The sequence below is a fragment of the Cavia porcellus genome, unplaced genomic scaffold (genome assembly GCF_034190915.1).
Source record: "Cavia porcellus strain 051 isolate PalLab524CR breed Dunkin Hartley unplaced genomic scaffold, mCavPor4.1 scaffold_31, whole genome shotgun sequence".
Classification (NCBI taxonomy): Eukaryota; Metazoa; Chordata; class Mammalia; order Rodentia; family Caviidae; genus Cavia; species Cavia porcellus.
Window position 1 is genome coordinate 27,950,144 of NW_026947514.1, and position 25,191 is coordinate 27,975,334.

Sequence of the window (25,191 nt, forward strand, 5' to 3'; positions counted from 1 at the left end):
TTCTACTTGTTCCATATTCTCCAACACTTGTTATTGTCCATCTTTAAATTTTAGCTATTCTAATGGGTATACAGTGGTATCTCATTATGGTTTTACTTTACAAATATAATTTCCCTGCTAATAATGTTCAGGATATTTTTACATGTTCACTGACCAAATCCTCCTCCATTGTCTCTTTGAGGCAACATCACACTCACTACATAGTCCAGCCTGGCCTTAAATTCCTTACGTAGCCCAAACTGGCCTGCAACTTATGATCCTCCTGCCTCAATCCTCTGGGATTATAAATATGTAGCACCACAACTTGCTATTTATTTCTCTTGTGAAGTGTCTGTTCAAATATTTAACCCATTTAAAAACTAGTCATTGTAAGGGCTAGTACTAATCCTTCATTAAATGTTTAATAGAATTTATCAAGTGAAGCCATCTGAACTTGAACTTGGGTTGTGATGCTTTTAATTACAAATTCAAATTTTTAAATCAGATATAAGGCTATAGAGGTTTTTTTCTATCTACTAAAGTCAATTTTGAAAATTTGCATCTTTCAAGAAATTGCCCATTTCACATAAGCCAAACATTGTCTTGATGATGTATCATGATGGCTCCTCTTTAATTTCTGATATTGGTAATTTGTACCTTCTCAATGTTTTTTCTTTTTTTTTTCTTTTGGCCTTGAGACAGGGACTCACTATGTAGCCCAGGATGTCCTTGGACTCATGGCAAATCTGATGCTTCAGCCTCCTGAGTGCTGGGATTACAGGTGTGCACCACCATGCCTGACAAAAGAATGCCTTTTTTCTAACCTTTTATTTTAAATTTGTCCATGTCCTTATATTTAACATTTATCAACTACAGGTTAAGTTTTACCTTTAAAAAAAAATCCTGACAATCTCTGCCTTTTAATTGATATGTTTAGATACTTATATTCAATTATTCATACAGTTTGGTTTATCTTGATCATCTGGTTATTTTATTTGCTCACTACAGTGTTTGTTCCTTTCTTTTGGATCAATAAAATATTTCTTTTTGATGTTACCAGGGATTGAACTTTCAACCCTGCACTTGCCAGGCAGGTGCTTATGCCACTGAACTAAATCCCTGGCTCTCAACAAAGTATTCTTGGGCCAGGGATTTAACTCAGTAGCATAAGCACCTGCCTGGCAAACACAAGGTTGTGAGTTCGATCCCCAGTACCAAAAACACCCTCAAAGTATTCTTTAGTATTCCATTATACTTCCACTATTAGCTTATTACTTCTGCCTTGAACATTTTTCCGAATGCAGCATACATCTAGAGGACAAAATATCTTGTTTTTGTGTGGAAAATGTGTTTGTCTTTATTTTTTGAAGAATATTTTTATAAATATGAATATGAAATTTTAGGCTGACACCTGAATATTTTCCTTTCAGTATTTGAAAGATTTGGCTGGGTGTGGTGGTGCACACCTGTAATTCCAACACTCATAGGCTGAGGCAGGAAGACTGCTGTGAGTTCAAGGCCAGTATTAACTGCAGAGTGAAACCCTCTCAAAAAGACTTTAAGTAAATAAATGAAAGGAAGTGATAAAGAAAGAAAGAAAAAGAACAAAACAGAAAAGAAAAAAAGATTTCATTCTATTATGTCTGGCTTCTACACTTTGTAGCAGTAAGTCTGTTTTGTTCTTTGTTTCTCTGTATGCCTTTTCTCTGCCTGCTTTTAAGATCTTCACTTTATCACTGGTTTCCGACAATTGTATTTTGATGTGTCTCGTGTGGTTGTCTTCCTTACTGGGTTTCACTGGCCTGCTTATAATAGTTGGGCCATTTTACTTCTTCATATATTTTTTTCCAGTCTGTTCTCAACTCCTTTTCTTCTGGGACTCCAATTATATTTGAGCTACTTGACATTGTTCCATGAAGGCTCTATTAATTTTGTTTTTAACATTTTGTCTTGGAGCTTCCTTTCTGGGTACTTTATATTTACATAATCTCTTACTATTCAAGTTGAACAGAACTGCCTAATTTTTAAATAAGCTAAGTTCTATTTTTATGTATACCATACAGATTTTTAATAATAGGTTAAAGTACATAATGCTTAGCATGAAGAGTATTCAGAAAAGGAAAGAGACCAAGGATTACTTTTTTCCCCCTTCTTGGTAGTATTGGGGATTGAATACAGGGCCTTTGTACTGAGCTACATTCCAAGCACTACCCTCCTTTTTAAAAACTTTTGAGACAGGGTCTCACTAAATTGCTAAAGGTGAGCTTGAACTCTTGATCCTCCTGCCTCAGTCTCCCAGAGTGCTGGAATTAGAATTATGCAGCATCAGGGCTGGGGATTTAGCTCAGCAGCATAAGCGCCTGCCTTGCAAGAAGGCAGTCGTGAGTTGGATGCCCAGTACCGATAAAAAAAATTATACAGCATCATACCAGGCTAGAAGATTACTTCTGGTAAAAATAATCTCAGAAAGAGAAGGAAGAGAACATAAGGATGGGGTAACGACTACTCATCATATCAAGCATAACACTGTAAGAAAAAACCCTAAGTTTAGCCAGATATAGTGATACATGCTTGTAATCTCAGCATTTAGGAGGCTGAGGCAGGAGGATTGCTGTGACTTTCAGGCTAGCCTGAACTACAGAGTGAGACCCTGTTTCAAAAAAAAATAATAATTTTTAATCTTTTCTATTTCTAATTAGAAAATGAATTAAATTCCAAGGTAACGTCTCAAAAGTTAAATTAAAGGGCCAGGGATTTGGCTCAGCAGCACACATGCCGGCCTATCAAGTGCAAGGTTGTAAGTTCAACCCTGGTACCAAAAATATATAAAAAAATTAAAATAAAATAAGATACTGTTGAGTTCACCTCACCAAGAAGTTTCTTAGTTTCTTGTTTGTTTATCTGCTTCAAGGTTGTCATTTGGAAAAATGTAGCATTACAAATTCTATCAGGTAAACAAATAAATTGGTATTCATATTTACCTCAGAAATTTCTTAAAAAGGAAGAAACACTCATAATTAAGTTTGAGAATCTAAAGAAGATATAAAAGTCATAACAGCATGAAAAGGGCCAGTCTTAGGGAATTCAGAGGCAAATCACTTAACTGAGCAGAGTTAACAGGTAGTAGGTATCATGTTACTTTTCACAACAGAGCAGCAAGAAATGCTTATATCATTCATTCATGAAAGTCCTATTTGAAACGTGTGATGAAATCTCAAGCTAATGATTTCACAAGTTCTACCAGGTGGCAGTGGGCATACCTGTAGCTCCAGCTACTCAAGAGGCTGAGCAGAAGGATCACTTGGACCCAGAAGTTTGGGGATAGCCCAGGCAACATAACAAGAATCCCACTTTTCCCCTGTCACTCAAGTTTTACTTTCAGAGCCTGTAAAAGCAGCAATTCATACTTCTGGTACACAAAATGTTCTTATTATCCAAGTCACTTAGGGTTCAGATTATATTTCCTTCTACTCTAAGTACTGTTTTAAAAACTCATAATTTTCCTATTATCAAAACACTACTTCAAATAAAGTACTAGTAGCATTGCTATTCTCATTAACAAATAATAATTGTTAAAACAGTGGACTATAAGAATAAACAGAAATATTGTGACAATAGAGCAATTCAACAAGAAGACTGCTTACTTTGTAGATCTTCTGCAGAAAGCAAAAAGTTGAACTCTTATGAATGAGTATGTATAATCAGCAAATCTGTGCTCCCACCCAACCCAAGCAGTTAGTCATACAGCACTGCCTGAGCATTTCCAGGAGGAATGCAGTACTTTTTTGAAAGTCCATTTATTTCTGGACATTTGGAAATTTCTTCCTTAATACTGTAGCAGGCTGGATGTGGTGGTACACACCTGTAATCCCAGCCCTTGGGAGGTTGAGGCAAGAGGATCACCATGACTTTGTGGCTAACCTGCGGTGCACAGTGAGTTCAGGGTCAACCTGAACTACACAGGAGACCTTGTCTCAAAATAACAACCACCAACATACCACCTGCAACAAATGAATGAGTAAATAAATAAATACACAACTTCTGTCTCACTTCTCCCCATTATTACTACTAGCTCTGCACTCTGGAATAGGACACAGATCAGTGGTCCCAGTTAGTCAATGCAGACAAAATAAGATGGAAGTCATGTAATCAAAACTAAGGAAAAACAGGCGAAGTACTAAGGACAGCTAACTCAACAGACAGCTATCCCCTGAATATTTTCAGAGCAATGAAACTATTCCCTATTTTTCTTTTTTTTTTGTCTTTTTCCTTTTTATCGGTACAGGGGATCGAACTCACGACTGCCTGCTTGCAAGGCAGGCGCTTATGCCGCTGAGCTAAATCTCCAGCCCCCTATACCCTATTCTTAACGAAAGGATTCTGTTCAAATCCAAAACATTATAAAAGTTGTACAATTCCTTCATGTTTATACTCAGTATGATGAAACATATGAAAAGGAGAAATAGCATGTGCTTCTGTAGCCAAACATGAAGCTCCATTAAAAAGACAAGTGATGGCTCAACTCTCTCCAGAAACATTTGTCACCTAGGTCTTTGTCCTTTAGGGTCTTGAGTGGAATGACATTTGCAGTAGGTTGATAATTAGTTTTTCTTTATTTTTTTTCTCTCTCTCTCCTTTTTTAATGCATAAGAGACCAATGTTGGCCTCTTCCCCAGGAGAGACCCTAGCCTGAGTGGTCTAGGGAATATATGCTTTTATCAGATTTGCACTAAGACTCCTGATTGCATGTACTGCCCGAGCAACACCTGCTCTCATGACAGGCCACCCGAGACTGGCAAAAAAAAGGATCCATCAATTCCACTCTCCCCAGAGAGATTACCCAGACCTAATGCTAAATGCACAACTCAGTGCCACATTAGAAAAATAAAATGCTACCCACCAAAACCTACAGGTCAATATTTAGAGGACCCTATGTATGCAAACTACCATAGACTTTTATTTTTATTCTATTGAGTTGAAGTTCAACTAAATCTTAGGAAAAGTATCATTTATTTATTTATTTTTTGGGGGGTCTTTTTCATTTTTATCGGTACTGGGGATTGAACTTACAACCGCCTGCTTGCAAGGCAGGTGCTTATGCCGCTGAGCTAAATCCCCAGCCCCAAGTATCATTTATATAAAGGAAGGAAAGATGGGAAAAAGTGAAATTCTTTAGTCAAATTATCACCAACATACTGCTAATAGCTAGAATCTCGGGTTCTATCTCCCCTTACTGAATGGAAATAGTTATTTCTCATTCATAAACTATAACTTAATTTATATTAGATTATGATCAAGTTTGGGCACATATATTTTTGCTTTTTATATTACAAAATCTGTAAGTGATCACATTTTATTTTAAAGCAATTAACTTGCTTTTATATAAACAGAGGAAGACATCTTTTACTTTTGGGCTACTTATATACATTTTGCCTATTTTTGTATATGTGTATTGTCTTAGTCACTTTTTACTTGGTCACTGAGACAAAATACCTGAAGCCCAAAGTTGGGAAAGGAAAGGTTTATTTCTTATAGTTTTTGGAGGTTTTAGTCCACACTTAGTTGGCTCCAAGGCAGGCGGGCATGGCTGGGCCGCAGTTCATGGCAGCCGCAAACCGCAAGCATGAACCAGCAAAAGAGCAAGACACACCTTCTTCCTGCCATTACATCACATCCTGGCTCCACCCCTATGTGGGTGGAGCACTGACACCAATCCAAGCACTAGACAATGAACAAATAACAAATGCACAATTCAAACTCATGAGGCCTGGGGGCCACAGACATAAACCATGACATGTGTGTATTTAAAAAATCAAATAATTCAGGGCTGGGAGTTCAGCTCAGTGTCATACGCACCTGCTGGCAAGCATGAGGTCATGAATTCAATTCCTGGTGCGAAAAAAAAATTAAATAGTTCTATAAAGTCTTAAAAGAAAAACTACAGTGCTTATTAACTATTTCCCAGTAGTAAGATTGAAATTTACACAAAGTTTTTTATTCATGGGGCCACTCACTCATTTACTGTCTTTCAACTCCTAACTCTGCCTTCTTTGCCCTGCTTTGTGGTACTGGAGCTGGAACCAACACAAGCCACATTACCCTTCTGCCAGCCGGCTCCAAGCTAAGTGTTGCCAATACAGGGCAATAGAAGGAGAGTGCAAGATGGAAGCGAGAAAGCACTTTTTCTTCCTTCTTGCAGCATGTCTTTTTTCTGTGCAGTGACATGCGGGGGTCCTGGCAATGTTTAATGTTTATCCTGGGAGTGGTGGGCCTCCCAGTTCATGTTACTTGTACCACCACAGAGGCTGCTCCAGCAAGACACCATGGGGCAGCTTTTTGCAGTGGGCAACATGTCCTTGCAGCAGCAGGTCTTCCCTCCAGAAATGCTAAATCTCTTGCAGGGATCTCCTCTAAGTTTCTAAGTCCTTTGTTGTTCACTTTCCTTCAGCCCTAGAGCTGGGTGGTATTTGGCAGTTGCTGTATCTGTACACCTTAGATTTTGCTCTTACTCTTACAGAAGTTAACCACCTTTTGCCTCTTATTCCTATTTAAGAGACAGTTAGAGTGGTACATATCTGTAATGTAAGCACTCAGGCAGCTAAGGCAGGAGGGTCACAAGTTTGAGATCAGCCTGAGTGACATGGCAAGTTCAAAGTCAGAACTGCATAATGAGACCATGTCTCAACCACCCAAACAAACAAACTCCCAACTGAATCCCAGCTGATACCCAAAAAGACCAAATAAATAGAACACAATGTGATACCAATTAAAACCTATCCCCAAATTCTCATGATAAAAAATGAAATCTAGTCATTATTGTTAAAAATCTAGAGAAGTTCCCTAATATCAGTTATGAGTAAGATAATCATAAATAGGTTACCCAAACTATGAGTGCAAAGCATTAGAGAACAAGAATGAAGAACAAACTATATCAGAAAAAAATTGTATTTTGTTGTGATAAAACTATAAGATTAGTAGATGACAAATAACCTGATGAAACAACCTGATTATAAAAAGGCATTTAATATTGCATCTCCTGGCATCTTCCTTGCAAAATTAATTAAAACTAGCCAGGATGTATGAGTCTCAGGAATTGAAAACTGGCCTCAAGACTGCAAGGAGTGATTATAAACTGTCTTAAATCACATTGAGCAAAGTGTGTAACGGAATGTCCAGAGAGTATTAGATTGGTCATAATCCAGTATTTCCATTAATGCTTGGGAAAGTAGAGTAAGTTAATTAATGTTGAGTTGACCTAACTAGGAGAAATCTGTAAAAACCAGTATGACCTAAAATATGAAAGATTTAAAAATTGAAAAAGATATACAAAACATTTTCCAAAAGATAAATGCGTTCCCTTTGAAAAACTATTAATATAAAAATAAATTTTCCTTAGAGATCTCAAAACCTTCATATGTATATGGGACTACATAAAGTCAACAGAAAAGAACTAAGGTGGGTTTTTTTGGTTTTTGTTTGTTTGTTTGTCTGGGTTGAACCCAGGGCTTTCCCACTGAGCTACCTCCCTAAGCCTTTATTTTTTAGTTTAGGACACAGTCTCACTAAATTATTAGGTTGTCCTAGGATGGATTAAAACTTGTCATCCTCCTGTCTCAGCCTCTCAGAGTGCTGGGATTACAAGAATGTGCCATCATCCTTGCTTGGAATTAAAGGTTTTTTGTTTTGTTTTATTTTAAACTGGGCTGAGGTTATTTTAAACTGGGGTACCTACTTGCTTTTAGTCTATAGAAGATATGAATTGTCATAAAGGGAATGTGTTTGGGTCCATTAAGAATTCTGTGCACAGCTACGTTACACAGCAGCTTGAGTTAACACCAGCATTTCCTTTCACGTGGACTAAACCAGTGGCTAAAAAGAATTTTTTGGTAAAAATATCACTCAATATTCAAAATGAGATTGCTGAAACTTAAGAGGTTGTGTGGCCTCTTCCATCTTCTCATATACTTCCTAGCATGTCAAACTGGGGGTCTAGTTGAAAGCAAAGGAGACATTCTGACAAGCAACTGCAAGAGTGGGCTTATAAAGAGGAATTAGATGGTATTAGTGAAGTATACAACCTGGGTGCAGAAGAGGTAGAATGTCTAATCTAGAAGTCATGTATGGACTTCCACAGGAAGTGACGTGCAAACTAAACCTAGACTTTGCTCTGGGTCTCTGTATAGGATCCTTTCTCAAGGAAATGAGTTGTCAATGACTAATTTCTTGGTATGGGACCTTGGAGGGTCTTGGGCTTGTTCTCAAATTTTTTCCATTTAGTCAAAAGTCTAGGTCTGGTTTTCTTGATGAATCCAGGGCTCTAAGAATGCTAGCAAATCATAACAGCAAAAAAAGGCCTGGATTAGCTCTCCCTTCACCCTACCCAGGCAAACACACTGTGATTCAGGCCTGGCCTGGTAAGTAGCTGGGTAAGAGGAAAACAAGAAGGGCACTAAAAAGACACTAAATTCATGGCAGTGCTTATGGCAGGCCTTAGAGGACCACCCAGGGCCAGGAGCAAAGGACTCCCCCAGATACATGGGAAGAGCACCCTGAGGAGCAGAGGCTCTAGAACAGTCACGCCTGAATTAGTCCTGGCTCTGTCATTTAATAGCTGTATCACTCTGGGCAAGTGTCCCTCTCTCACCAGTGCAACGAGGATAATGTTAGTTATTCCATGGGAGCATTATCAGGGTGTGGATAAGGAGCTGGGCACAGTGTCAGCACATATCAGAAAATGTTAGCTAGCGGTAATCCACAAAAATATATCTGTATATGAGGTAGAATATTTATAAGTGACTGAAAGGGTATACATGTTTATTTCCACATGACTGAATTATTTAGTAAACTTATATTCAGCTAAGTTAAAGTGTTTCAGAATGCCCCAGAGGCAAACAACATATAATACGTTAAAAACAAATTATTTTCCAGCCTCAAACAATATCTCTTCTTATACTTTCTATTCTGATTAATACAATGAATAAAAACTACTGAAAAACTGAGAGACATCCATAACTCCTGCAACATCACATCTTCTAAAACTGGTATCCCTGTTCCTCACCTGCCCACGGTCCTTGAGTACCTATAAATGTGCAAGGCACTCTTAATAAATAAGAGGGGAGAGCTGTGAACGGTGATAAACACTTGTAATGCCAAATACTCACGAGAGTGAGGCAAAACAATTGCAAGTTCAAGTCAGCCTGGGCAACTTAGCAAGACCCTGTCTCAAAATTTTAAAAAGTAAAGTTCTGGGGATGTGGTTCAATGGTAACACAGCCCTTATCCAACATGACAGCCCCTGGATTCGGTCCTCAATACGGAGAGACGTGAGGGAGAGAGTAACAGGAACAAGTCTATAGCCTTTGCCCTCAATGGTCAGTGATCTTCCTGAGAAGAGGTCGATCAGTGTCACCTCTCAGTTACTATTCCTTCACGAGTCACAGGAAGCCTTTGGGATGACATCCTGGCTCACAAGCATGACCAGCTGCTTCCTCAGCTTTCCACAATCATCCCTCCCTGCTTAGCCAACACTTGCCCAAATGTATCACGCTTCATGCCTTTGGTTTTATTATTTCTTATGCCTAGATTATCCCTTACTCTGCGTGGAAGTCACCCTTCTTCCACATCCTTGCTCTTCAATCTAGAAAGGTATTTGAAGATTACTTCCTCTGATCCTGTCTGAGAAAGATATCCTTACCTAGTGCTTTCTGAGATACTCTTAAAAATAAGGTTGCAATTTTTCTCTACAATCTCAGTGCTATGCATACTACACCCATATAGCAGACATTCATACTGAATGACTTAAGCTTTAAAACAACAATAATAATAAACTAAAAATTCTTTCTTTTTTCCCTAGGACTGGGGATTGACTCTTGGATCTTTGCACTGAGCTATATCAGCAGCATATTTATTTATTTATTTAGATTTAGAGGAAAAAAGTGAGACTTGGGTTTGTGGCAATCAATCAAACCCAGGTCTTCATTCATGAAAGTACCTTATTCACAGCCCTCCCTAACTTATTTTTTATCAACAAAATCATGCTTTCGTTCAGGTACAGGGTATCATATACTTGGGGGAGACTGAGATCCTTTCAGTTTTGGAAGTTGAACCCTTTTTGGTCCATCTAAGGCCATCACGGTAGTCTCATTATTGCTAAGAACTTATTTAGTCACAGGAATAAGATCACCACTGTTCCAGGGTTTTTCTCTGATAAGATGATGAACAGGGAGGAAAAACAATTTCCTATCTAAGAAAGCTGTTGCCAGCGTATGATATGAAAGACTGTAGCAACTATCTTGCAACTACAATGAAAGACATCCTAAGAGGAACTGCAAGTGGAATGCAGAAAGATGAAACAGGGTCTCTGATGATAATGCTATCACTGAATTAACCATTTCTAAAAATGAATTATAGCCAAACACTGATACTCATCAAGTTCTTTGAAACACTGAATTTGATACTCATTTGATTTGCATTTGATGTGAAAATTTCATCCTGGTAAATTTGTTTGGCATTTGATTCATAAGCTAGAACTTTCCAGTGTGGATTGCTGTATGACTTGCTATCCTTTCCAGTCCACAATTTGTTTGCTACTCATTGATTTTAGTGCCTATTAGGCTTCCTAGAACCAATTAATGATGAGTACCAAGTTATCACTCTACCAGTGAACTATATGTTATATGGAATATCTTTATACTTACTTATTTGAGACACATCTCACTCTGTAGTCCAGGATGGCCTTAAACTCTCTAAGTGGCCAACATGCCTAGTCAGACTTTTTTTTTAACCACTGACCATAGCACTTAACAGATGCTCAAATAATACTTGTTGATAGACTGACCAACTAAAGCCTTACAAAAAGGTTATTAGAACTGTCAATTGACAAAAAAACAAAGATTAGTCCAGAAAACCAATACTGGGTATTTACAGAAAGAGAACAGAAGTGTGTAAGGGTTAATGACCATTTTTATTTTATTGCTAAAAGGACATAAGTATTATGGTCTGTAATCAAATGGTATCAATTATTTTCCTACATTAATATGACTCTGATCTGGTTTAAAATAGGACAAAGCAAATTGATAACCTTATCAAGAAGGTATAAAGCCAAGTAAAATTGCACCAAAACATCAATGTTTATTTCATACGGTTAGCCCTTTTTTTGCGTGGCTGTATGGCCTCCAATCATCCCTGAAATGCAAGTGATTGGGTTCTGCTGGACTCACCAGTTCAGAGGAGAGGGAACATTTATCTACCGTCAATTCATGGGATACTAATCTCCTTCCCACTCCTCTGATTATGAGCAGGCAGGATGCTAGAGAAAGGCCTCAACAGAAGCTTTAAAAATAAATAAATAAACTCAGGCCCTTCTGCTCCAGGAATACAGAAAAGATTGGCATTAATACAAGAGAAAGTGATCTATCCCAGCAAAAGCTAATCTGAAGGAGGAGTAAACCCCACAAGCTAGCCTGGCATTATTGCTAGCAAGACAGCACACTTGTTAAAAATGTATATTTTAATTTTCTGTATTGCAAAAGGCCCCAATTTGCCCAGGGATCTAGCTAAGCTGCCATTTTCTACTACGACAGAGTCTAATCTTTATTTAATGGATTTAGCATCTATCTTTACTAGAGTGGTCTCTAAGGAAAAGGGGAGGGGAGGATGGGGGCAGAGAAGAGACGATCTGATCCCCCTCCCCCTTTCATCCATCCGGTGCTCATGTTTGTGTTCAAAATTCAATTACCTCCTTATTGATACTTCACAGAGATATTTAAGCTGCAAACATGAAGCCCTGATTTCCCAAGGGGCCAGGCCCCTCTCTATTTCACTGCTCTGCTTCCCCCAGGGTGAATTCCTGAGGCGTCCATATTAATAGGTAATCAGTCACAATTCATTTATTAAACAGCTAGCAAGGTTTATCAGCCTGCCCTGATTAGCCCGAAGAAACCACTGAATTCCTAATTTATTTATGGAAATGTAAGTGTCGTTTTGAATTCCATTCAGGAGTCACAGGAGTGTTTTGGATTTAGCATAGTGAAATCTAACAGGCAGTACAAGCAGCAGGCAAGCCCTCCTGAAGAAGACAGGCTGCCTGGTATTCTAGACGGCAAAGAGCCAGGAACATACACTGCAGAGAATCTTCTTGTAACCGGATTTGGGTCTACATAATCCTTGGATTAGTACTTATTTGATTGCTTTCTGTTTACATAAAAGAGTTGGAAATGGTATCACTGGGTAGCCATTATTACCCTGAGAAAAAAATCAATCTCAAGGGTGATGCTTTTTGATTGGCAGAACAGTAGTGGCCCTTAATGGAGTAGAATTGTGGACCTCAGTGATTTAAACGACAATAATTCTTAACACAGTTAAACAAACACTAGGTTAGAATACAAACCAAAACCACTAAAAATAATACTTCTCAAGCATTCATCTAACCAAAGTAACTAAACCAGACCGTTTTAATCTTATACTGCTCTAGGCTGGAGTAACAAAGCAGCTTTGGGTATAATGTCTACAATTCAAACCAATTAACAATTCACCCAAAATTGCCCATTACTAATTAAAAGACCAATACAGCTTAAATAAAGCTCTTAGGAGTAACATTAAAACTAATCCTAACTGCCCCAGTAGGTGCAATTAGAAGAGAAACAGTTCTTAAGAGACACAAGTAGATCACAACACCTAGGCTCCTGCTTCTAACCAAAATTAGAATGGACTTTCTATGAGAAATGATAAAATATTTTAAAATGCGAAGAACATTTTAGTCAATATTGTAAGCCACCAAAGAATGCTGTCAAGCATTCTTTGATTATCCACACTCAATATATTCAGATCCTAATCTGCCTTCCTCATGGAACTCACTATGATTAAGAGCATGATCCTCATATCACCTAGTGTATATAGTAAAAGACGAAGTATAATCATGAGAAAAACATCAAACAAATCCCAGCTGAGGGACATTCTACAATATGCCTAATCAGTATTCCCTAACACTGTAAAGGTCTTCAAAAACAAGGAAAGTCTGAGAAACTGTCCCAATCAAAGGGGGCCTAAAGAGATATGATTACTAACTATGGTATCTTTAATGGACCTGGAAAGACATTAGGGAAAATGACATTAGGAAAAAACTAAAGACTCCTAAATAAATTGTTCACTAAATGTAATATCCTAATTAATAATTATAGGAGAAACTGGAGATAAGTTAGAAGGGAACTCTCATAATTTTGTGTATCTAAAAGTATTATAAAAAAAGGTTTATTGAAAAAAAAAAACCAATTAGTAAGCTGGGCCTTATAGCAGCACATACTTGCAACTCCAGCATGTGGGAGGTTGAGGCAGGAGCATATTGAGTTTGAGGCCAATGTGGGCTACACATCAAGTTGAGGCCACCCTGGTTTACATAATGAGACTTTGACTCTGGTTTACAGAGACTGGTTTAATGAGACTGTGACTCAACAAAAACAATTAGTGACAATGTACAGATGAAATCAGAAGGCAGACAAAACATGATTAAATAATTTTATGGGTTTACAAAAGATGATTTATTTTTGAAAAATTATTTTCCATTAAAAACAAAATCCTCAGAATATTGAAAGATAATAAGTTTCATGCATACTTATTTATTTTTACCTAACAGTGATAGGAAAAATATGTTATTAATGTACTTAGTTATCAGTTTTAAGTATATTCTCCAAAAGATTTTATCATCATACAAAATGTGAATGACTATTAAAATTACAATAAATAGGAAATCATTCTAAAATATGCATATATATGAACAAAGAAAAAGGCAAACCATGTCTAGTATTAAAATAAAAAATACAACCAGGAGGGGTAAATGTAAATAACATAATATTATACACTCAAAATAGACATTAACACTCTTTAGATTGTGCGATGCTGTTTTCTATTCCTCTCCTTACGTCTGAATCTTTAAGAAATGATTTACTTGTGCTCCGGCTAAAGACAAAAAAAAAAAAAAAAAAAAGCTTGCCAGGTGCGGTGGCGCCCTCCTGTAATCCCAGCACTGGGGAGGCTGAGGCAGGAGACCATTGCAAGTTTGAGACCAACGTGGGCTACAAAATAAGCCCTTACCCAGCCTGAACTGTATAATGAGACCCTGTCTCAAAAAGCCAAACAAAAGACGAAAGCTCAAATTGGACATATCAATCCCCCAATTCCTAAATTAGTAATTACATGCATTAGGATTCTGTTAATAATTCCAATGTGAAAGATGTTTTCCTTTAAGGCCCATTGTTTTTAAGTATCCAATACAAAAACATACTACATGCAGTCCTGGCTTCTGAAACACTGGAAAGTTGACACTCAAGTGAAATCCTGAAAGCAAAGTATGATACACTAAAAACAAAGATTATGAAGTCAGATGGCTTAGATTTGGTTCACAGTTTTTGGACTAGTACAGACTTTTGTCAACTGTAAAGTGGGGTCAGTAGTTCAACATCCATGGCTACTATAAGGCTTTAGAAACTAATGCCCCTAAAATGCCTTATACAATATCAATTAGCAGGTATTCATATAATGATGACTATTAAAGCTATCATTATCGGTGTTTCATAGCAGCTACCTGATGACTGAAAGAGAACACATGAGGAAACAAATTTTTGGATGGTATAAAAACGAAGTAGAGCTGGGGATTTAGCTCAGTGGCATAAGCACCTGCCTGGCAAGTGCTAGGTAGTGAGTTTGATACCCAGTATAAAAAAAAAAAAAACAATAAAAAATAAAGTAGAGTCCATCTGTGGTCCACCATCATTCATATCGCACCCTTAAAAACAATATATCCGCTGATACAATAAGCAACCGATGAGCCAGTCACAGTCATATTACTTCCCATTACATATCATAGATGATAAGAAAACTTACTCAGATTAACAGATTTTCCCAAGAATAGTAGGAAGCATGGACTTAAATGTAATTCTTCTGATTCCAACAAATCTGTTAACTGGTCTCCTACTCTGCATAATAGACATGTTCTGTCTTTTGACTGGTTGATAACTATTTTTTGTTGTTGTTTTTGTTTGCCTATTTATTTTTTGGAGACAGAGTCTCACTATATTGCCCAGGCTAGCCTCAAACTCATGGCATTCTTCCATTAGCCTTCCTAGTGATTGTGATTGTAGCTGTGATTGTAGCCATGTGCCACTGTGCCTGCCTTAGTAAGTCTTGGCTTCTATGCCAAATTACTGTAATCCATGTCAAAACTACTTACAACTAAGAGCTAGACGTGGTGGTATATAGCTGTCAACCCAGCACTTGGGAGGCTAACACAGGATTGCCGCAAGTTTGAGGCCAGCCTACACTACATAATGAGTTTAAGGCCAGCCTGTACTACATAGTGAGACCCTGTCTCAAAACAATCTATTCACAACTAAAACCCTTATGTGTCATAGATTGCTTAAATCCAGTGTTCTATGCAGTAGCACTCCCATTGTAAGAAAATTTCAATATTAAAGATATAGTATTCATAGTATTTCATTCATATTAAAATAAACAAGAAAAATAAGTCAACTTTGATTTTTCTTTTAATTTGTGCTCCACTACATTCTAATCTCATCAATAAATTTCACTGACATCTTTGTCTAAAGCAGATAGTCTGATCTCAATCTTGATAAATACACATTTCTAAATACAAGACAGGAAAAAAAGCACTGCTCAAATACTTTCTAAATAGGCTATCCATTAACAGCAATATCCTATTAAAAAAAAAAAAAAAACCTTCTTACAGGCTATCACACTAGGATATTCTTTTCCCTGTTCTAGGGATTGAACCCAACAGTATTCTACCACTTGAGCCATACCCCCAGCCCTTTAATTATTGCTGTTTTTGAGACAAAGCTCAAAAAGAGACTAAGTGTGTGATCCTCCTGCCTCAGCCTCCCGTATTGGGATTACAGGCATAAGGCCTTGTACATAACCACCTTTCAAGGATTTATTGTGGAAAAACATGTCCTCTAGATTTGTGGACTTTAAATGTTATTGATTCATTCAAAATAGCACTATGTGAAGCAACAAAAGTGTGAAAATATTAAATTTTCTTCTGTTCTGCTTGACTTTTTTATTCCTGTTTTTAAAAGTTGCTAGAAGCCCCCTGCCAACAGGTACCTACATTTTATTAAAAAATTCAAAGGGAATACTGCCACCTACTGAGTCCCATCTATCACCATCCTTTCTCTATTCCAGTGTCACTTCATCTTATGATGCTCTGGTGGCGAAAATTCAATACTGACAATGGTATTATATTTAAAACAGACCTGTAAAACACATAAAGTGGTTTACATTCACAGGTGCCAGTGATGGACACACACCAGAAAAATAGTTCCTATAATCCTTACCTCATTATATTAGGGCTGCTCAAAAGACATTTTGAAATAGAGGATGGGTGGGAAGGTTGGTTCCCTTCATCTTCAACATCCTCTTTTCCTGTCTAGAAAATTGTCAATACCCAATACCCTTCTTTCATGAGCTGCTCAGATTAAACCAAAAAGGCCACGGGAGTTGCCACTTAAAGACTATTAGACTTGAGAGTGAATTTGTTTCAGTTTTTATCTCAACCACTATTTGTCTAGAAATTGATTTTATTTAAAATATATATAAGAAAATGTACAAATCCTAAGTATACATGAGAAATGTCAAAATGTAACAACCATATAAACATAATCACTGCTAGCACCTACAAGTCTCACCTCCTTGTAACCCTTCTTCCCAGGTATCACCACAACCCAATGCAACTACTGTTTTCACTTAATCACTAGAGATCAGCTTTGTTTTTGAATATTATATAAATGACACTATATAATATGTGCTGTGTTGTTCCTAGCTCCATTCACTCAATGTAATGTTCTTGTGACTCATTGTGCTGTTGCATGTAGCAATTTATTTTCAAGCTATAAGTATTCTATTATATTTGTGTATAATAAATATCCTTTTTATTCATTCTACTATCAACAGACTTCGGATTATTCCTAGGTTGGATCTATTATGAACAGTGCTGCTCTGAACCTTTTTGTATGTATCTTTTGTTATACAAATGTATGTATGCATTTCTATTTCTAGGGTATGTATCTATATATATCTAGCACTGGAGTAACCAAATCATAGTGTACATGTATGAACAGGCTTAGTAAGTACTGCCTAACAGTTTTCCAAATTGACTGTATCAATATCATCTGCCATTTAATGGTGCATATTTCTCAGCAACAGACTATGAAATGTCCCCCTCTAACTAAAGCTCAAGCTGAAATCTGACTGGCATTGTGGCCGTGCCGGGTGAGGCTTGTAAGAGGTTAGTAATGGATTAATGCCCCTGTTTGGAATGGGTTCATTCTTGCAAAAGTGGGCTGCCCCATTTTGCCACCCATTTGCCCTTACATTTTCTGCCATGCTATAATTCAGCATGAGGGTCTCATCAAGCGTGCTCACTCCTAGAACTTCATGACTGTGAGCTAACTAAACTTCTCTAAAGCAACCCAGTCTCAAGTATTCTGTTATAGCAACAAAACATAAGAAGACAGGATATTTCAAACTGTAAGTTGTTCTAAGTTAAAAGAATTTGAGACACTTGATAGCAGGAATAGAGCACTAGGAAGAGCTGAGATCATAACATTAGACTTTCCCAGACTCTGGGTCTCCTCTTGAGGACTAAGATCTTGAATCTATGGATTGCTAGATGCTTCTTTGGAGAACAAACCATCTGAATCCCATACAACTGTGCCCTGATACCACTTTACCAGCACGTTTCTTTCACCCAGGTTATCCCTTAACTTCAATCAATATCTCAAACTCTTAAGTTATCTGAGTTAAAATTTAAAGATATTTTTATATCATAACTTCCTTCTTAATTGCATGGAATTTATTCTTAAATAAAGGTTTCTGAAAAAAAAAAGATTACTGGAATTGAATTGGAATTACTATAATGGGAACTGCTCCCTCAAGATTTTTCCTATTTATAGTGACAAAGATCCGTGTCAATAGTGTGAGAATGCCGTGCCTAACCTCATTCATGTACCAATCAGGCCTGAAGCAGTCTTATCTTATCATGATGTCTCAACTTATAAGCAAAAAGGAGACAGCTGCCAGAATATTTTAATACCTATGAATTTAGAGAATTGCCCTACGTCAGTCTAATCATTTTGTGGAGTTATAAAAATATCTGCTACAAAAGTGGTGCTATAAGTATGTGTCCTTATGTAGCTGAGAGTAATAAAACACTGCACAGCTCTGGGTCAAAGTCTGGCAAGCCAGGACTGATATATATCAGAGCTGCTGTGAATTTAAAAAACTGTTTTGGCTAATCTTTTTAAAGGACCCTAGTTTATTTAAACAAAAATTAGTTGTAAGAACAGCCAACCACTTTGTTGCTTTAACAATGAGTTGTACCTAATGAAAATTCAGAAATCATCACTGCATGTCATACGGAGGTTACCATTTAACATAGAGAAGACATTAAAAGAAGAGAAAGAAAAATCAATATATTTTTTAAATCAAGGGTTTTTGAGATTCTGACAGGTAATGAATCTAGTCTGCACAGAAAACAGAAACAATCAAAATCATTGTCAAGGTCCTAGTCAAACTCACCCCAGGCTAGTGATGGCAGACCTTCCAAAGCCTCCAATGGTAGCAAACAGCTCTCTGCACTACAGAGATACTGGACAGTGGCTACTTTATCTCTCTGTTGCCACTTAACAGGCTTAACAGGGTAAGTGTACAGAAGCTGCTACATAGCTTGGTGACCAAGTGACTATATAACATTTGCCTCTCTTACTGCTTAACAGATGGACAAACAAGTAGCACTTTGTACTATACGTGCAAACTGAACTGCCAACAAGGGAAATAAGTGAATATGAGAAAAAGGGTTTGTGTAGATTAATCAAATAGCAACTGCTACATAGAACATTTTACAGACTCTTAGTGAGGAGGAAAACAATTTGCCACTGATGATAAATAGGACTTGTTTCTCTCACTCCTGTTTAAATACCACTTTTTAAAAGATTGTCTCCATTCACCTTTAGACTACCCTGCTCTCTCAGGTCTGTGAATGTCTAGCCTACTCGTGTGGCTCTTAGTATATGCTGTCTTACGCTGCAAGCAATAACCAGCTTATTAGTGTCTCAAAGAGATGCTGATGTGTTTTGACACCCAAAACCTAGCACCTTGTTTTCATAATAATCCATCATAAACATTTTACTTACTATAAAATTCAAGTGCTAAAAAGCAGGCATGAACACTTGGTAGTGTCCCAGGTTTAAAGTGAGTAACAGACAGGATAAGGAGATAATTTTTAATGTATTTTGGGAATAAATAAAGGGAACAGAAATAGAAGGGACTTACTAATGACCTGAAGGAAGTAAAATATAAAATTATTACACATTTTTAAAAAGTAAAGTCCTCAGAAAGAAGCTTATAGTAGACTTTTTCAAATCCTTTTGAGCTTCCTGGACAAGTTTAATTTTTTGTTTGTTTTTCTTACATAATTTTAAAAACCAGACGTAATTCTTTTACATTTCTTTTTAAAATTGGTAAAATTCATATAACATAAAATTTATCATCTTCACTTAAGTGTGGCATTGGGTATATTCATTCAGTGTACAATCTCCAGAACTTCTCACCTTGCAAAACTCTGTACCCATTAAACAATAACTTCCCATTCCTCCCTTCTCCCAGCCCCTGGTAACTACTATTCTATTTCTTGTCTCTGTGAATTTGATTACTCTTGCTCATGTAGATAGAATCATACAGTATTTGTCTTCTTGTGACTGGTTTGTTTCACCTAGTGTAATATCCTGAAGATGTCAGATTTCCTTAGGACTAAATAATATTCCCTTACTTGTATACACATTTTATTGTGAAAAACTCTTCTACGAACATAGATATTCACATATTCAAGTCCTGCTTTCAATTCTTTCTGAGATATACTCTCAGAATTGGAATTACTAGATCATATGGTAATTTTATTTTGAGGAACTAAAATGCTGTTTTCCATGGGAGTTGTATCATTTTACATTCCTATCAATAGTGCACAAGGGTTCCAATTACTTCCCATCTTGAACATTTGCTATTATTCATCTTTTTTATTAGAGCCGTCCTAGTGAGTGCGAAATGGTATCTCATGGTTTTGATTTGCATTTTCCTAATGATGAATAATCCTGAACATCTTTTCATACACTTATTAGCTACTTTCATATCTTCCTTGGAAAAGTGTCTATTCAAATTCTTTGCCCATTTAAAAAAATCAGGCTGTCATTCTATTGTTATAAATATTTATATATATTTTGGATATAAGCCTCTTATCACACGATATATAAATGATTTAAAAATATATTTTCCAATCTTATAAACTGTTTTCACTTTCTTAATGGTGTTCTTGAAGCACACAAGTTTTTAAATTTTAATGAAACTTAATTTTTTTCCCTTTTCTGCTTATGCTTTGATCTAATGCCTGTTTCCTTCCATGAGTTTTAAAGTTTCAGTGTTCAAGGAAATGGTTCACTGCTTAATATTTCTGACTTTTCAAATCAGGTGTAAAAATACAAACTCAAGGCATACAAATTTGCCATACTCCCACTGGCATCATAAAATATCACAGACAGAGAAAATGGTATTTCATGGTTTTGATTTGTATTTGATTGTAAGCTGGTAACAGATAGCTTTAGAAGAAACTCATCCTTGCTTATGTAAGAAATACCATGGATTGCCTTACAGGCAAGCAGGCAGAAACTGAATGCCATGCCTTATGGAAGGAGGCAGTGTTTCGCAGACAGTGTGGAGGGTACACCATTAGTGCTGACAAAGCAAGCAGGTGGCAAAGGTTTACAGGGCACACATAAAAGTGATATATAAGGTAACTAAAACAGGAAGATTTAGAGATGAGTTGGCAAAGGTGACAATACCAAAGTATCAGAGGAACTTCTGAGAAATTAAAGTTCTAACATAAACTGCTAGTTGATACTATAACCAATTATGATCAACAAGCAGAGGTTTTTTGTTTTTTTTTTTTTTGTACCAAGGATTGAACTCAGGACCTCATGCTTGCCAAGCAAGCGCTTGTGCAGCTGAGCTAAATCCCCAACACACAAACAGGTACAGATTAATAAAATGTGTACTGATTTTGTACCCAGGAACAAAAACTAATCTCATTTATAAAGTTCTTTGGAAAGAAGCTATTACTTCATGATGAGTCCCTCTCAGGATACTGCTTCACAATTACTGTCTCCCTTCTTTGCTCTACCACTTGTCTTTCTGCCACACTAATATGAAATGTGACATTTTTGTGGTTCAGTCCTCTTCTTGACCCACATGGCCCACAATTTGGCATTACAGCCTTAAGTTTGACGATTCAGCTAAGTTCGGGTTAATATTACTAATAACTCTGTGGCGTAACATTTATTTTAGAGGGAGAACTACTTTAGTTACTTCGAATTATGGAATACCTTTTATCAAAATCCTAAATGGATGACTTAAATTTTTTAAACCATATTTTCATGCATTTTAGAGGAAAAATGATATGTCCTAGATAATCACAAATTTAGGAATTCACAGTTATCACATAAATGTTAAGGTGCTATTCTGAAAGCAACAAGTTGACTCCAGTTTTTCACAAAAGTGGCAGCTGCTAGTTTCACAGGCAAATTTCATAAGCCTTATATTTAATGAGAAATTGTTGGGTTACATTTGACACAGGAAGATTATTTCTCGGATACTGAGAATATCAACAGAAGAATCTTCTTGCTTCATTGTTTCTAGGAGACTGGCATAATTTGATAGTTAAATATAATTTGCCCCTGATTGATGTGTTTTGAAATTTTGTTTTCTCTTTGAAATAAAACAGATTGAAAAAAATATACAATTTGAACAATTTTTTAAAATCTTCAAGGTAAATGTTAATAGCTGAAATACATTCACTAACATGTATATTTCTTTTAATGTAATATACAGAATATAGTACTTACAAGAAATAGTGTATGAAGTCAGAATGACAGGCATTCATTCACATGCTCATGGCAAGCTGCCAACTTATATTACAAGGTGTTTTACCTATTTTAAGTGTTCATTCCACTTGTGCTAACTCTAAGGAACTGACGGATTCAGTCTACAGTGTGAAGGACTTTGTTCTGAGTAGATGCTTAGGAGACTCACAATCTGCATCCTGGTAGCTTAGGGAAACAACTTAACTCGATTAGAAAAAATCAAGAAAAGCTGGCACAAATCCATGGGTCAGCAACTTTTTCTGTAAAGGGTCAGACAATAATCATGTTAGGCTTTGGGGGGCCACATACAGTTTCTGCTTTATGGTCTTCTGTTTTAAATTTTATAACCTTATAAAAAATATAAAGACTACTCTTGCCTCACAGGGAAAACAAAATCAGGCTGTGGCCTATAGTTTGCTAACTCTGTTTAGGGTGATGCTGTCCAACATGGCCGCCACTAAGTATATATGGCTACTGACCATTTACTAGTGAAACTGAAGGGTTAAATTAAAATTTTTACTTCCCCAGAAATCTCTGTATACCTGTCTCTCTTGAGTTTACTGAAGGCTTGGCTTGGACAAGAAGTTAGGTATAAATAGTGTAAAAGAACTGTTATTAGTCTCAATTATTACATGAAAGACTGTGTAACAATTCAAATGACTAACCAAGGGCAGGGAAAATACTATGTAAGAAACCTGAAGCTAAATTAACTGGCATCTCACAGTTTATTAGTTCTAACGTTTCTTTAATAATATAGGCAAAAAGCAGGTGTGGTGGCACATCCCTGTCAATCCAGCACTTGAGCGGATCAGGCAGGAGGAATGTTGCAAATTCAAGACCAGCCTGGGCTACAAAGTAAGCTCAAGGTCAGCCTGAATAGCAGTCTCAAAAAGACCCCCCAAAAAAACGCAAACCAGAACTTTTGATTGATGAGAAAATGAAGCTACAGGGCTTTGAGTTTTAAAAAGCTATGTAATGTTTCCACTTCTAGTGAATATGAAAATCTCTATCATTCAATATGCAAATACAGTCTCCAACTGAAGACAGCTACAACTAAATTAGGTTTTGTTTGCCTGAGAAGACAACTGATTTCTCTCATCACTGAAGGGAAAACTGCTTTGCTTCATTCATTACATTGCAAGACCATCGAAGTTCAAGGGTCACAACTTTGCTTGTTAGACAAGCTGTTACACAAGAAACCTAAGTCTTCATTTCCACATTACTTCCCAAGTCCACTACTACACTCAAGACTTGATTCCTAGAACTCATTAAGTAGAGAATCGGGGGAGAAACATTCAACTTTAGAGGAAGCCTCTAGTCCTTACCTTAGATGACCTTCTTCAAAGACGACCTGTTTTTCCTACCTGCTCGGGAAAGAATTCTTTTCATTAACAAAGCAACTGAGATGCACCTTGTTACATGTTTTAAATTCTTTGCTTTGTTAATGCAAAGTATTCTTCCCGGAACAGGTAGGAAAAACAAAGAATTTAAAACATGTAACAAGGTACACTATATCATTGTACTCATCATATCTCAGTGCACTATATCATTATGATGATTCATACTAGATTCACACAAGATTCATACTATCCACCACCTACAAGTTTCACTTCTTGAGCATTTCCAATTTTAAAATAATCCTGGACTAAAACCTAATACCCTCAAAGAAAGGAAAACCATTTCATGTGAATTCAGAGGTTGAATCACAGAACATGAATCAGTGAATGCACCCATTTGAGACAATAAACATTCACTTATAAAGTGCAAAGTGAATCACCTACTAAGAACTCTGAATTGATATATCCATACAGTGAAATCTATGAAGCAAATGGGTAACAGTAAAGTGGGTCTATAGCACTAGATATTAAAGACATAGGACTAAAAATGTCACAAAACTGTATGATCTCTTCTATGCGTAGTAACAATACAAATTTAAGACTATGTACAGAGAATGTCTTGAACTGTTCATAGAGAAATTGGTAATGGTGGTTACTTTTGGTAAATTCAGCAAATAAGATTTTTATTTTTCATCTTATATCCTTATATCCATCTACAGTATTTTAAATTTTTTATACCAAAAACTTGTGTTACTTATCTAAGTTTAAAATGTTTCCTTTAAAAATCCAGAGAGATCTCTAGTAGTCCTTCTCAAAAGACTAAGATGTGGCCCTCCTCTACTACTGCTGTGCCAATAATTTAAATAAAAACGTCAAAGTGATTCCTTTTGTACTTAAAGCCACTACAACATCCAAAGACTGCTTTTGTTAATGAATTTCCATAGTGGGCAGGAGAGAAAAAAATTCACATAAGACTACTGTGAAACTGGAAGATTGAAAAAAGAAGGAAAGAAGGAGCAGGCAGAAAGAAAGGAAGGAAGGAACAGAAAAGACAAGACAAGACAAGACAAAACAAAACAAGACAGATAGACAGACAGACAGACAGACAGGCACACCTCAAACAGGGCCTGGTAGGACAAGACAATCCACAAGTGCCAACCAGCTCCAGGCCTGCAAAGATCTCAGGAGAGCCATCACATTTCAATTACCATCACTAACATTACTTATTATTTGGCTTGCTCCAGTCCCTCCGGAAGGCAGCTTGTGATGATAATACCCAGCTCTTCTTGTAAAACAATTCATTAGGCAAAACAGAACAGCTGGGGCAGCCACGTGCGCGTTCTAAAGCACCGCCCCACAGGGACCTCCAACCCAGATTTCCTTTTCCATGAGGAACAGCCACCACCCCTTTGACAGCTGTAGAGTCCTCAGGGACACTTCAGCTTTAATCAGTACTTCCTGCACTGGAGAGGGCTATTTGATTTCTAACATAAACTAATGGCACTCCTGCTTTTCAGCAGGTTACACCAGACATCAGATAAGAGGCTTTAGGGCATTTTTATCTTGTTCTAATGCTCGAGAGTTAATGAGGCAGCAAAAGATATTGTCATGGAGCCCCAGTGTAGCTATATTATCCAATAAACAGACTCCTTCCAAGACAGGTTTAATATGGATCGAGGAGGTAAAGAAGGCTGGCTTAATATTGATCCTATTGGGAGGATGAGAATCCAGTCACCATAATTAGAACCAAAATCATGTGCATTTGGCAATAGATAAAGTACTACAGACAAAATAAGGAGTTGCCTTTAAAGACTAAGTAAAATGCTGATTTTTACCACTGTAAGCATAATAAATTTACAAGATTTATTTGGCATTTTGAGCTAAGTTTTTAAAAAATG

General features: G+C 36.9%; 1 protein-coding gene across 4 annotated transcripts in view; it reads right to left on the bottom strand.

Annotated features, from left to right (window-relative positions):
• Lin52 (lin-52 DREAM MuvB core complex component) overlaps positions 1 to 25,191 on the bottom strand; it is a 132,292-nt gene that overhangs the window by 63,393 nt on the left and 43,708 nt on the right. Inside the window, exon 6 of one of the 4 annotated variants that reach the window (XM_063241009.1) lies at positions 1,121 to 23,320. The exons of the other annotated variants lie outside the window; for them this stretch is intronic. Within the exon in view, the coding sequence (XP_063097079.1) occupies positions 23,283 to 23,320 (38 nt within the window). The 3' untranslated portion in view covers positions 1,121 to 23,282. Of the gene's footprint in view, positions 1 to 1,120; positions 23,321 to 25,191 lie in introns of those variants that run through there. 4 annotated transcript variants of the gene reach the window in all.